This window comes from Ursus arctos, unplaced genomic scaffold, assembly GCF_023065955.2.
Source record: "Ursus arctos isolate Adak ecotype North America unplaced genomic scaffold, UrsArc2.0 scaffold_5, whole genome shotgun sequence".
Taxonomy (NCBI): Eukaryota; Metazoa; Chordata; class Mammalia; order Carnivora; family Ursidae; genus Ursus; species Ursus arctos.
In genome coordinates this window covers 6,398,548-6,413,142 of record NW_026623067.1, presented here as the reverse complement: position 1 = coordinate 6,413,142, position 14,595 = coordinate 6,398,548, and the positions used below count along the sequence as shown (strand labels likewise).

Sequence of the window (14,595 nt, the reverse complement as noted above, 5' to 3'; positions counted from 1 at the left end):
TTATTGCTCAAGGATTTCATTTGAACCTTTCTTTACTTATATTTTAATTATTTTATTATAATACACCCAAATGGTCTGTTGGTGGCACAAAGAAAATCCATTTCAACTCAGCCTGTCATGTTGCTTCAGCTACTTACCTTTGCAAACTACTTTAAAACCATTCTGACCCAAACTCATCTGAGCCCTGTAGGTGTTCCTCTACTTTATCACCCAGGACCACTCTTTCTGCATTTCACATGTTGTCTTTAATCAAATTATTTCCAACTATGCATGTGGTAAATTCCATCTTTATGCATCACTTTCTCAGCGAGAGTTTTTCTGATAGCTAGATTTAAGAGAACCCACTCATTATCATTCTCTATCTCGATACCTTGATCATTTCCCACTCAACATTTTGAAACTAGAAATTGTCAGCTTTTACCAGTTTATTGCCAGTGCCAGATACACAGTTCCAGTTACAAATACACAATCTACAGTATTGTAGATAATGGATATCTAGAACACATCTATACAGTGCCAAATAATCATTTGTTGAATAGATCAATAAATGGCAGTGTTCTATTAAATTAAGTTGGAGATTATGGTCATTATAACTGCAAAACAGCACTGAGGTGAAAAGGTAAGGAAATGAATGTCTGGAAGAGATATTCACTTGAAGATTTTTTTTAGACTGAACAGTAAGTAAGTCCAGGTATAGAGCTCTATTGTCAAAGCAATCATGCTCCTCTAGGTTTAGGCACTATCAATTGGGACCCAGTCAATTTCCTGATGTTACAGAGTAGAACCCACACCCTCTTTCATTTCAAAACATGAATGAAGGAGAAGTCACACCTATCAGGGATCAACTGAGAATTAGCTTTCCTTTACCACTTGTAAAAGTAGATATTTCCTTTGGCTATTATATGTATGTCTTTTGGCCTGGAATTGTCAAATAAATTTTATAGCATGTAATTCAAATCAAATAATTCTTATTCATTAACATATAGACATAATGAGGACTAAAATGGTAAAAACATATAACTTATGGCATCAAAATGATTTTTAGATTTATTTGAAGGATGAAGTCCAGCATCCTGATCATTCAAAAATAAAAGATATATATATATATACACACACACACATATATATATATATATATGTATATATAGTCTTTATATATATATATAAAGTCTCAGCAGATTCACAATAGATCAGTTTTTCCTCAGTCACAAAGAAATCTTCTTCCTGGCTTGTCTAAATGACTGAAGGGCAGGATGGTCAGAGGGTTTCCATTTTGACCATTGTAGAGGGGACCAGGATAAAAGTATGGTCTCAAGGCCTCTGTGAAGCACTCTTTGTAGGTGTAGATGTGAGACCTGGTGGTCACATTATAAAAGGAGACCTTCCCAGCCTCATAGTCCAAGAAGATTCCAATAATCTTAGGAGGTTTCTCAACGTGGAGTACTACTGGTGGATTTGCAACAGCTTGGTAGTCATTACTTTTATTCAAGCACAGTGTCCAGAACCCGGTCTCTGGGGACACTGTGATTTCTCCTTGTCTGCAGACAGAATCTTTACAAATGCCTAAAGTCCATTCCATTTTATTATTCACACTCACTTCCCAGGAGTGTTTACCTTCAGAAAACATTTGCTGACCTAATACACAGACTAGGTTATCAAACCGCTGTGTACTTTTGGGTAGATCCTGCAAGATAACACCTCCTTTCACACTTTTGTTGTCTTCAGCAATTTGGAGATATGGATGAGCTGTGTCTGGATCCAAGGTAACATTTTCTACGGAAGAACATGTTGTCAGTCTTGGCTGTGATCACTAATAATCCACAACATTTAACACATTATACAAGTGACCCTCCTTTGTCTTGGATCTTTCTACAGCTTTCCTCAAATGAAGCTGCTCCTTTCCCTCATGTCATGCTTTTTATATCACCTCTATTTATCAACATACACACTTGATAACTTGATAATGAGCATTTGTTCAGAATGGAAAAAAAAATGGGTATCTAAACATCTAGATTTTTTTCTAGTCAAAATATTTTTTTGAATATGACCAATGTTACACTGAACACTTATTATGTCCCTAGTGCTGTTTGAAATACATTTATACATTTTTAATTTTAATAACAAATAGTCAAATGGAGAAGTATTTTTATTTTGTAGTTGAGACAACAAGATTTAGAGATGTTTGTCCAACTATAATTATTAATATCCATTAATGTTTGGATTCAGGTACAGACCTGATTTGATTTATGAACTGATGAAAAAATTGCATATATTTACTTCAAATCTGAATGTTTTTGACAATATTCATGATAAAATGGAAGTTTCAGAGGAAAAATAAAAGAGGTGTGTGTGTGTGTGTGTGTGTGTATTCTATGTGAGTTTGTGAGTGTGTTATAGTCTCCTTCTATAGTGACCCAGTATGCTGGCTAAAAGTAAGAATCCATATCCAAGTACTTCAGTCTCTAGTTACCTGCAAATCTCCGAGCAAATTCCAACCCTAAAATTAAAAGAAAAAAATTATAGTTTTGAAACCAAAACTTAGCAGTGAGTAAAACAGGAAAGAGATGAGTGGTCAAAAGGCAGGTACAGGAGTCAGGGCTAGAGGTGGCCATTTCCGTTGCTCATCTTCTCCCAGGATTTTTATCCTTTTTTTTTTACATTCATGAACTTTTATTTTTTATTTTGTTAGTCATAAGAGTTATCTCACAACATTTAAAAAATAATTATACATTTAATTTATAAAATACGTTATTCAGTCTACAGATATTGCAGCTTGCATTTCTTGGTTGTTGAGGTTCTGTAATACAAGTAAGTTGGAAACCATCAATTTTTATTGTAAAGCTCTTGGAACTCAGGCTGCATTTTTTTATCATAATATTTGTATTATATTATGTTATTCACCATACAGTACATCCTTGGTTTTTGATGTAAAGTTCAATGATTCATTAGCTGCGTATAACACCCAGTGCACCATGCAATACGTGCCCTCCTTACTACCCAACACCAGCCTATCCCATTCCCCCACCCCCATCCCCTCTGAAGCCCTCAGTTTGTTTTTGAATGAATGGGATGTAGTGAGAGTTTGCTTTGAAATATATTTACATTTCTATTCTCAGAGAGAAATATTACTTATCAAATTCTTCATGAAGCTTTCCCAAAAAGCAAAACAGGGAGAAATCCTTGTGAGAATGTGGCTAGGAGCTATTAACTAGACTCTTTTTCTAATATTTGCACATGTAAATCATTTGTGTTAAGAAAAAGACAATGGGTGGATTAAAGTTACAGGTTTGGAAAATAACGGTTTAAAGCCTTTTGGTTGCCATTGCTTTAGCATAATTCAAAGGATCATAATGCACATTTTTTTTGCCCAGAAATACCCACTCCCAGGTGTTTTCATTAAGCACATGGAATCCTGCAGACTGCACTAACAAAAAAAGTACATATTTAAGAAGGTAGCACTGAAAGCATCAGTGAGGTTTGGATATAATTTTTTGTTTCTCTAACACCTGAAGAATTAAAGACTAAATGGAGGGGCTCCTGCACAGTTAAGCATCCAACTCTTGGTTTTGCCTCAGATCAGGACCTCAGGGCCCTGATCTCAGGGTCTTGAGATCAAGCCCCACATCTGGCTCCACACTGAGTGTGGAGTCTGCTTGCATCTCTCTCTCCCTCTCCCTCTGCCCCAACCCTTCTAAAATAAATTTAAAAATCTTTTAAAAATTTAAGAAAATAACTAAACACAGTGACTTTTGCTATAATGTTTGTTTTAAAAACGCAAATTTGCCCCAATATGATTAACATATTAAGAAAGAATTTGAGTACATGGTGAATTTTGCAATTATGTGTCATTTTATATTATGAAAATCTTTACCCCACTGAATCTAGAGGTGTAGAAATACATAAAATATACAAACACACGCACACACAAATAAACACATATAGGCACACACCTCAGAAGGACAATGACATACACCCAACCACAACTGGTATTGCAATTTTCCTCATGGTCACTTCACTGTGACTATAAGCCACGACCCTCACCACACTGGTGCACAACTCCATGCCTTTCCTGTCTTTGGTTTTTTTCTATATTTCTTTGCTGCTCTTTTTCTCTCTTTGTTTCTAGTTTCTCTCATTATTATCTATTTATTTTATTCTCTTCCTTTGCACAAGATGCTGGGCATGGAGGTGGAGGTAGGGGAGGTACATGGACCCACATATAAACTTCAGGTCTCTTTCCTAGCAAAGTCCCATATTACTGTAGTGTGTAGGTATTTCCTAATAATTTAACAAGTATAAAATTCTATAACCATTTTGCCAGTGTTTCTTTTTTTAACCTTTCACCAAGAAAGTGTTTGACTACCTTGCCTGTAATGTTATGTTATGGACTGAATTTCCTTCTAGTAAATTATTACTTTAAAAGCCTAACACCTGGTGTAATCATATTAGGAAGTGTGGGCTTTGGAAAGTGATTTGGTCATAAAATATTGGTGTCCTCATGAAGAGGATTAGTGTTCTTATAAGGAGAGACATGAACACTTGTTCTTTTTCTCAGCTTTCTGCCATGTGAGAACACAGTGAGAATATGACCATCTGCAAACCAGAAAGTGGATTCTCAGATACCAGACCTGCTGGTGCCTCGACCTTGGATTTCCGAACTTCCAGAACTGTGAGGAAAAACAACAAAATGAAATGACATCATACAGAATGGCAGGAAATATTTGAAAGTCATGATAAAAGAGTTAATATCCAAAATATATAAAAAACATATTCAACTCAATAGCAAGAAGCAAACAGTCTGATTAAAAAGATGGGCAGAGGAAATGAGTACACTTGCACAGAGGATGTACAAATACCCAAAAGAACAACAGGCACATGAAAAGAACCAACATTATATATTCATGTGTGGTGTGTGTGTGTGTATATCTGTACATACATTATAAAGAATTATATATAATGTGCACAATTATATATATATATAATTATAATTAATTGTGTGTATTATATAATTATATATTATGTATATATTATTTATACTTATATATTTTTATATATAAGTTTATAATTATATATATTTGTATATATAATTTTATTATTATTCAGGCACTAAAAAAATGGAAATGGCTCTTGTGACCTCATGAATGGAGATGATATGTGAATGCATTATGATATGTGAAGTCAAAAAGAGAAAGAAAAATAATGTATGGTATCACATATATGTGAATTAAAAAAAAACTGAAGTAATAGAAACAGAATAGAATGGTTATTACTGGAAGGTTGGGATGGGGAGAACTGGGAAGATGGTAGCCAAAGAGTGAAAACTTACAGCTAGGATATGAATAAGTTCTGGAGATTTTTGCACAGCATTGTGATTGTAGTCAACACTAAAGCATTATCAACTTCAAAGTGGCTCAGAGGCTAGACCTTAATTGTTCTCACTCAACAAATGAATTATAATCATGCAATTTTAAGGAGGTGTTAGCTAATAAGGTGGTTATTATATTACAATATGTAAATGTATCAAATCAACATGTACGCCTTAAACTTACACAACGAAATATGTCATTTATATATCAATAAAAAACGTAAGGCAAATAAGCACTTATTTGCTTTTATTTATGTTATAAAGAACTATTTCAAAGTTGCTAAGAGATTAGATTTTTTTTTTAAAGATTTTATTTATTTATGTGACAGAGAGACAGCCAGTGAGAGAGGGAACACAAGCAGGGGGAGTGGGAGAGGAAGAAGCAGGCTCCCAGCGGAGGAGCCCGATGTGGGACTCGATCCCGGCAGGCCGGGATCACGCCCTGAGCCGAAGGCAGACGCTTTAACGACTGCGCTACCCAGGCGCCCCAAGAGATTAGATTTTTAATGTCCTCACTTCAGGGCTGCCTGGATGGCTCAGTTGGTAGTGTCCAACTCTTGATTTTGGCTGATGTCGTGATCTCAGGGTCCTGAGATGGAGCTCTGAGCTGGTGTCCAAGCTCAGTGGGGAGTTTGCTTGTGATTATCTCCCTCTGCCCTTCCCACACTCTGCCAGTCTCTCTCTCTCATATAAATAAATAAATAAATAAATAAATAAATAAATCTTTAAAAAATATGTCCTCACCACAAAAAAGAAATTATAATTATAAGAAGTGATACAGATATCAGAGGTATTAGCTAATGCTGGTAGAGCCAACATACTGGAATATAGAAACATCCCAAATAAAAATTAAAAATTTAAAGAAAAATAGAATTCTTATGTACATGAATTTTGCCAGATACATTACTTTGCATATTACGTTTAATATGTGTTCAATATAGTGTTCAAAATGTACTTATAATCATACATGACTTAAGAATATTTAGCATCCAGTTATCAACAGAGCTCTTTTTTTTCCTTTGTGAAAGTTTTGTATTTACTAGAAAATAAAGTTATTTGATTTTATTTATAGGTTTTTGTATTTATTTGACAGACAGAGAGCAAGAGAGCACAAACAGGACTCTGCAACAGAGGCAGACGGAGAAGCAATCTCCACTCTGAGCAGGAAGCTGGATGCTCGCCTCAATCCCAGGACTCCAGGATCACAATCTGAGCCAAGGTAGATGACTAACTGACTGAGACAACCAAATGCCCCTAAAGTTAATGAATTTTAAAGAAAGTCTACTATAAATATGCACATACATCATGAATTAACCTTCATCAAAATGGTGATTTTATTTTAAAATGAAAACAACAAAATACTGTTCTAAGAAAGTTCTAAGCATAATTGTTTATCATTTCAACACATTTAATTGTATAATGCAATCAAGATATATCATTTAATCTTCTCTAGCTGTTTCTGTATGAGCTACATACATTAGGACAAGAATATAGGTACTATAAGAGAAATCAGTTATGTAAAATGAAGAAGACATTTATATTGAAAGATATGGCAGAGTTTTAAGATATTACTTAATTTTTAATTTTTTTTAAGATTTATGAAACTGAAATTGTCATGCAGCTAAAGAAATAACATTTATGTCAATAGATAATACAACTATAAGCAAGAGATTCACGGCAGTCAAAAATATTTGTATGATTCCCTGAATTTCTTGCATAATATCCAAATTTCTGTTTCCTGGGCAACATTCAAAATTCATAGAATGGTAAACACTGCATTTCATAACCTTTGTCTACCCTACAGTCCTGACGGGATTTTCTGGAAGGGAATCAGCTGGATATTATCTCTAATCTGATGGAATCATGGGCTCACATCTGCCCAGTCTTTAGAGTCTCCTGTGCTTCCTGCTTTCCACATGCTACTGCTCTCTTTGACTGAAATGTCCTCTTCACTACCATGAGTCTCTTCTCTGTTGCCTCTTCTTCAGCAAATCCACAACCCAGGACTAAGGCCAATCTCACTGTTGTATGTGTTCCTGGTAACACTAACCCTCTTCCACAATGTTTGTGAGAATATTTATTTCCATTTATTATTTAAATGTGGAATGTGCACCTGTCCTGAGAGAGCAACTTCCAAAGTGAAAGAGAGTCATTTTTTCCCTCATTGTTTCCTAAGCACTGACTATGGACTAGGCAGTTAATAACCATAGACACAAAGAATGAGGGCCCTCACTGCATGGAGCACATGTCAGACTTGAGTTGCAGCCCTCACCAGCACTACCTGACATGTCTGGTTCTTCTGCATTTACGGCTAAAACTTTCCTTGTGTTATGACTACTTTACTTTTTGAAAAGTAGCAGGAAGATATTTTAGTTGTTTCTTAACGTTTTTAGATCATAAGTAGTGGGTCTGAATTTTGGCTTTTTTATAATACTGAAAGAGCATCAAGTGTGGCACATTCAAACACTGTTTCAGTCAAAAATAAATATCACTTACCATTCTCTTTTTCAGTTTTCTCTAATCAAGAAGTAAACAAAACAACAGTAAGTTAGAATGTGACCTCTTTCTTTAATAATGATTTTTTATTATGTTATGTTAGTCACCATACAGTACATCCCAAGTTTTTTATGTAAAGTTCCATGACTCATTGTTTGCGTATAACACCCAGGGCACCATGCAATATGTGCCCTCCTTACTACCCATCACCAGCCTATCCCGTTCCCCCACCCCTCCCCTCTAAAGCCCTCAGTTTGTTTCCCAGAGTCCATAGTCTTTCATGGTTCATTCCCCCTTCTGATTATCCCTACTCACAGAAAATCTGTCCCAGAACTGGGTCCCATTTCACAACAAAGACCCTGAGACCAAAGACTTGATGATCCAGTGTATATCTCTGACACAGAGAGAGACACTTATTTTCTGAATAATTAATAATAATCAATAACAAAATAACAATCTAAAAATGCACACATTGACTTGTAAATGTGTTTATAGAAATAAAACAGGATATTTAAAAGGGAATCTTTTGGATGATGTCTGCAAGTTGAAAAAACAGGTGCCAAAGACCTGCCAATTCCATTCAGTTTTCTGAGAATAGGAGGTAGCCTGAAACTGGCCTTCCTTCAGATCCCTATTTTATCACAAGAACATTCACAATTCCTGGAAGATGATGAAACGAAATGAAACACAAACAAAGAAAAATATACTTCCTAAGGATTTCCTCAGAGGGAGGGTTTGCTTTAGCTAACCTTGCATTAGTGAGGTGGTTTCTTTAACCTGTTCACCTCAAGCAATAGAGCCTTTCTGTGAACAACCATAAACACATACAATGTGTCTCTTGAGTGTTAGAAACAGAGTGGTAGTTTCCTCATCCACAACATAAAATGCTCCAAACCACAGGTTGTTTAGTCCGACAGTCCTGGAGACATCACACATCATCTGAACCTATTGCTGATTTGTCCTGCAGATTGAAATCTCCATGGCTGCAGACGTAGAGTCCATGAGAAGGCCCATGGTTTTTACCCTCCAGCACATCAGCATAACTCACTGTGTTGAGTAATTCAGGTAAGAGTCAGAAGTGGCCTCACAGGGCCTTTCTTGAGAAGTTTCTTAAGTAGATAGTATAGTATGGTTCATGAACTGGACCAAATTCATTTAAATAAGGACATTTTCTAAATAGCTATTTATTAAACATTTGATCTGAGAAACTATACAACACACAGCTCTATGTGCCTCCATCACTGATTTATAGAATAACCTGGGAATCATCACGTGTATGCAGGAAGCAACCACATTTAATCTCACTATTAGCCTTTCAAATGAAATTCCCAGAATTGTTTTTTCCATATAGGTTTTGAGAATGAAATTGTCCAGGCCAAACAACGACCCTCGCCCCTCCTTATCTCACCTCCCGTGAAGCTTCTAGTTCCTCAAGGGAAAAGAGCTGAAGATGGAGCAGAGTGTACGTTGTGGACAGCAACGAGAAAAACTTGTCTCCCATGAGCATCCTCTGTGTGTTCAGATGCTGTAATGTTCACTCTTTCTTCTGGGGAGGATTTTGGGAGATTCCTCAAGGTCCTCCCTCCCAATTCCCAACCTACTTATATCCTTTCATGGGGAATGAGTACTTGGTAAGTCTCTTAGGAACTCCTTCCTCCCCATGATATTCCTGAGGTCTCATAGAGCATCCCCCAAGTCTCAGAAAAGTCCAGTTCTAAGCAATCATCACCTTGCCTTACTCATGGCTCAGAGAAATACGGAAAAAGACATAAGATTCCGAACAATAACAAAAGCAGTGAGTAGAAGAGATTAATTATGACAGAAGGAATTCTGTGACAATTAGGTGTTATGTGATCTTTAAATCTAGACCAGGACAGAAAACAGATCTCATGTTCTTTTTTCCTACATAATCTAGAAAAATAATGAGCAAAACAAACAGACAAAGAAGAATGCAAAAATAAGCACCAGTTTTTCCACCCAACAGGTACTGGTGGACTGGCCACACTTAGCTCTGTACTGATCAGGCTACCGACTCTGAGGAAAGAGGGACACATTGCCCTGAGCAGTTCCATGCACAGAACACCATGCAAAGCAATAATGAGGGGATGCATGTCTGTGGGTTCCCATAGGGTACTCAGATCCCTGTCTGAACTAGTGAGGGTTCACCAGGTTCTCACAGGGAAAGTGGACAAATTAGGAAAGGGCCACAGAAAGGATATATTTCAGGAATAGAGAGAGACTCATGCAAATGAACAGAAATCAAATTACTATAAAAATATTCCCCTCAGTAACAATGTCAAGAGTTAAAAAATAAAATAAAAAGAAACATACATGGATACAGCTTATGAAAGCATACCTATGGTATATTTCAACAATTAAACATACCATATGACAAAATGTAAAACCTTCAAAGAACCAAAATCTCTTGTTGATATATTTGGCTGGCATATATAATATAAATGAACATCAATTATTCTTTAATAATGAAGAATATACGAATCAGGGGAAAAAAAACTAGGAGAAAACCTTGATTTGCATTTTAAAAGTAATAGCAGATAAAATCATAAAGAATATCTCTTTATTTTACTGTTTAAAATTAAATCATCTACTGAACAAAGGAAATGTTTTTCAAAAAGATGCCATAACGAGACTGTTTTAAAAGGTAAATTGGTTGTACTACTGTAAGCATAATGTGTCAAAAGTAAACTGACAAATAATCATATATAGGGAGACCATTTACAAGAATTGATAGTTTCTGATGTGGAAATCAAATGCCTATATAATTTTCAAAGGTCTAATGTATTTTTCTAGGGTATCTTCACCTCTAAAATACACACTAAAACCTATTATGTGTATCTGCAGTTAAGTCTTCTGTGTAAAAAAAAAGGAAGAATAATTATTCAACAAAGTACCTGAGGAGGAATGTCTAGAGAAGCCCAGTCTACTCTGTTCTTTCAAGCTCTGACTTGGTAAAATATTTGCCAAACTAGGTGAACAGAAGTGATCGATAAGAGACACAGGGAAGCACGTGTCATGAAAAATGCCCATAATTCCATCATCTACAGTCTCCATTCCTCAGGAGCTAAGTCAGTCCCTGCAGATCCATATGATGATTGTGTGGAGATCATCCCAGGAAAATCCCCTGAGTTTACACTGATTACATTTTGTGTGTGTCTGAAATGCAAGAGACTGGCACAGGATCTTTCAGCCTTTGGAAGGGAGAGGCTTCCAGAGCGAGGAAGAACCCGATGCAGCCAGTCTGGCTTCATTGCTCACCCAAGAAAGGTAAATTTGAAAGTTTCGTCGTTCTTAATATGTTTCCACTTCATTAGCTGAAGTGTGGTATAATGGCATTCTTCATGGTATGGCCCCTGGCACAGCAGCTGCAGCATTACGAACGGGGACCTTGTGAGAAATGCCAACACTAGAGCCCGACTGGGAAGCGTGGAGTCAAATTCTGCGGTGTGTGCCGGCATTCTGTGCCCTCCATGTGATTCTGATGCGTCCTTGGGTTTGAGATCATTTGCAGTAAGTGGCCTGGATAAATCACATCATGAACAGAATGGAACAGGGTTTCTGCCCTAGATCTCTGAAAGTGACAAGACACAGCTACTCCCTCAGGATGTGGCTAAAACAGTGCTCCTAAGGAAAAACAGTTCTTTACTTGAATTCTCACCTATGTCTCTCACTGTTAAACATGGATAGGGTTAGTTCTACGGGAACTTTAAGGGCATGCACAATTCCTGCAATCTTCTCTTTCAGATCCCTGTTTGTTCAGGCACACCTTGACTCCGTGACTTTCTCCTCCAAATGGAAGCATGAGTTTCTACGAGGTAGAGGTCAACCAACTCGAGGAACCTGGTTGACTCAGTTGGTGAGGTATCTGCCTTCAGCTCAGGTCATGATCTGGGAGTCCTGAGACCAAGCCCTGAGTCAGCCAGCCTGTTCAGGGGAGCATCAACTTCTCCCTCTCCCTTGACTAATCATAGGTCTTGAGACCATGAGAAAGCATTGAAACATTATGATGTGGAAATCAAGTGCTCATAAGATTCTCCTAGACCAAATACACTTTTTGTGATAAATTCCCAATGAAATCTTAAACAAATACTACTCACCTTTCTTTGCAGGTGGGACATCTGTGTAAAAAGAAAATATGAAAAAAAAATTTGAGCAAAGCAACAGTGGAGCAAAGACTTGAGTAGCAGACTTCACTCAACGCTTTCAAGCTCTGACTCGGTAAAATATTACCCCAGTAGGAGAAAGGAAGGGATAGAAAACAGAGACAAGAATGCAGGTCTGGAGTAATCATCTCCAACGGATGATTTTTAAGAGATTCCAGAGTCCCATGAAATATGCTCATCAATCCAAAATCTACATTCGCCTGTTTTCAAAGCCCAAGTCACACCATGCAGATCCATCTGAGGATAGTGTGGATATCATCCTCGGATATTCCCTATTTTCTCTCAGATTATACATGGGGAGTGAGCTCCAAGAGATTAGGAGGGGATCACTGAGCCTTTGGATTGAGGAGGCATCCTGTGTGATGAAGAGCCTGAAGAATTTCCTCAGGCTTCATTCCTTATCCCAAGATATGAACATTCTAGTGCTTAGTAGTTCTTAGTAGGTGTCCAAATCATTAATTCAAATGTGATAGAGCGGCATACTTCATGGTGTGGCTCCTGGCACCACAGCATCAGCTTTGATACCAGGGGACCTTGCCCAAATGTAAATGGGTGAGCCCAACTCACGGGTGTGGAATCAGAAATTCTGGAGTAGTTCTTAGCATGTTTCCAAATCACAAATTTTGGAAAAAAGAAGAACAGCAAGAGGAAGACTGCACTTCAGGCCTTCCTTTGCAGTTTACAAGTAATATTAGGAAAACTCTTAAAGGAATATCTAAATACTTCATTGGGCCCTTAAATATTCAAATACCTGAGGGGGCCTGGGTGGCTCAGTGAGTTAAAGTTTTGGATTCCTCTTTTGGGTCAGGTCTTCATCTCAGAGTCATGGGCTCCAGGCCCTCATGGGTCTCCATGCTCAGTGTGGAGTCTACTTTTCCCTCTCCCTCTGCTTATCGCCCCCCTCAAGCTCTCTCTTTTCTCTCTCTCTCTCTCTCTCTCTCTCAATACAATAAAAGAATTCTTGTAAAGAATATAAAGCAACTAATAATTCAAGAAATAATCGAATAACGACGTGATGCTGTGACTAATTTAAAATTCATATAGTTTATACAATCTACAATACATAGTGTTACAAAAGGACAACACGGAGTTGAAACCGCCAACTATTCATATAGAGGGAGGCAATTTTAAAGAATTGCTGGTTTAAGTTGTGGCAATCTATTGCTTATATGATTTTCATAGATCCAAGATACTATTCTAAAAAAAATTTCCCCTCTAAGATATATACAACAAATACCACTTACCTTTCTCTGCAGTTGGGACTTCTGTATAAAAACAAAATGGATATTATGAAGACTTCGACAATGCCTGCGTGATTAAATGTCTTGAGAAGCAGATTTTACTCTGTTCTTTCAGGCTCTGACTTGGTGTAATAGATAGCTACTTGGCAAAAAATAGAGACAGAGAGGAGAGACGGGGACGGAGATCTGGTGGTCAGCATCTCAAATGAATGATTTCTAAAGAGCTTCCAGAGTGTCATGAAAAATGCCCATAATTCCATCATCTGCAGTCACCTTTCCTCAGGAGCTAAGTCAGTTCCTGCAGATCCATCTGATGATTGTGTGGAGATCATCCTAGGAAATTCCCCTCAGTTTACCCCGATTACATGTTGTGTGTGTCTGAAATGCAAGAGACTGGCACAGGATCTCTGAGCCTTTGGAAGGGAGAGGCATCCGGAATGAGGAAGAACCCGAAGCAGCCAGTTAGGCTTCATTGCTCAACCCAAGAAAGGTAAATTTGAAAGTTTCGTCGTTCTTAATATGTTTCCACTTCATTAGCTGAAGTTTGGTATAGTGGCATTCTTCATGGTATGGCTCCTGGCACAGCAGCATCAGCATTACGAACGGGGACCTTGTGAGAAATGCCAACACTAGAGCCCGACTGAGAAGTGTGGAGTCAAATTCTGCGGTGTGTGCCGGCATTCTGTGCCCTCCATGTGATTCTGATGCTTCCTTGGGTTTGAGATCATTTGCTCTAGGTGGCCTGGATAAATCACTTCATGAACAGAATGGAACAGGGTTTCTGCCCTAGATCTCTGAAAATGACAAGACACAGCTACTTCCTCAGGTTGCAGCTAGAGCAGTGCCCATATATAAAAACACTTCTCTAGCCTTTCCTTAGGTTCTCACCCTAGTCTCTCACTTTTAGACATCGATAAGGTTAGTTCTATTGGAACGTTCCAAGTATGCGGACCCAGCAAAGTTCTCTTTTTGATCCATCTTTGTGCAGGCACTCCTTGAATGTTTTATGTTCTCCTCTAAATGGAAGCATTAGCTTCTGGGTGTTAGAAGTCAACCAACTCGGGGGCCTGGTTGACTAGGTTGGTTAAATATCTTTGTCAGCTCATTTCATGATCCTGGGGTCCTGGAAATCAGCCCTGAGTCAGGCTCCCTGTTCAGAGGATAGTCAGCTTCTGCCTCTCCTTCTACCCCACCCCCAGTCTCTCTCCTCATACTCTCTCTCTAATAGAAATACATAAATGTCATAAAAATAGCCAAATATTGATGTTGATACCTTCAGGTGGCATCTTCATATAGAAACTACAACTTATCA

The 14,595-nt window shown here is 37.7% G+C and overlaps 1 protein-coding gene across 1 annotated transcript; it reads right to left on the bottom strand.

Annotated features, from left to right (window-relative positions):
* Positions 1-1,199: 1,199 nt before the first annotated feature.
* On the bottom strand, positions 1,200-14,194 carry LOC130542772 (E3 ubiquitin-protein ligase TRIM39-like). The gene is made up of 6 exons (XM_057307278.1): positions 14,185-14,194; positions 11,977-11,997; positions 7,862-7,882; positions 4,629-4,667; positions 2,471-2,497; positions 1,200-1,773 (listed from the first exon to the last, which is right to left on the bottom strand). The coding sequence occupies exons 1-6, from the start codon at positions 14,192-14,194 to the stop codon at positions 1,202-1,204; spliced, it is 690 nt and encodes a 229-aa protein (XP_057163261.1). The 3' UTR covers positions 1,200-1,201.
* Between the last annotated feature and the right edge of the window lie 401 nt (positions 14,195-14,595).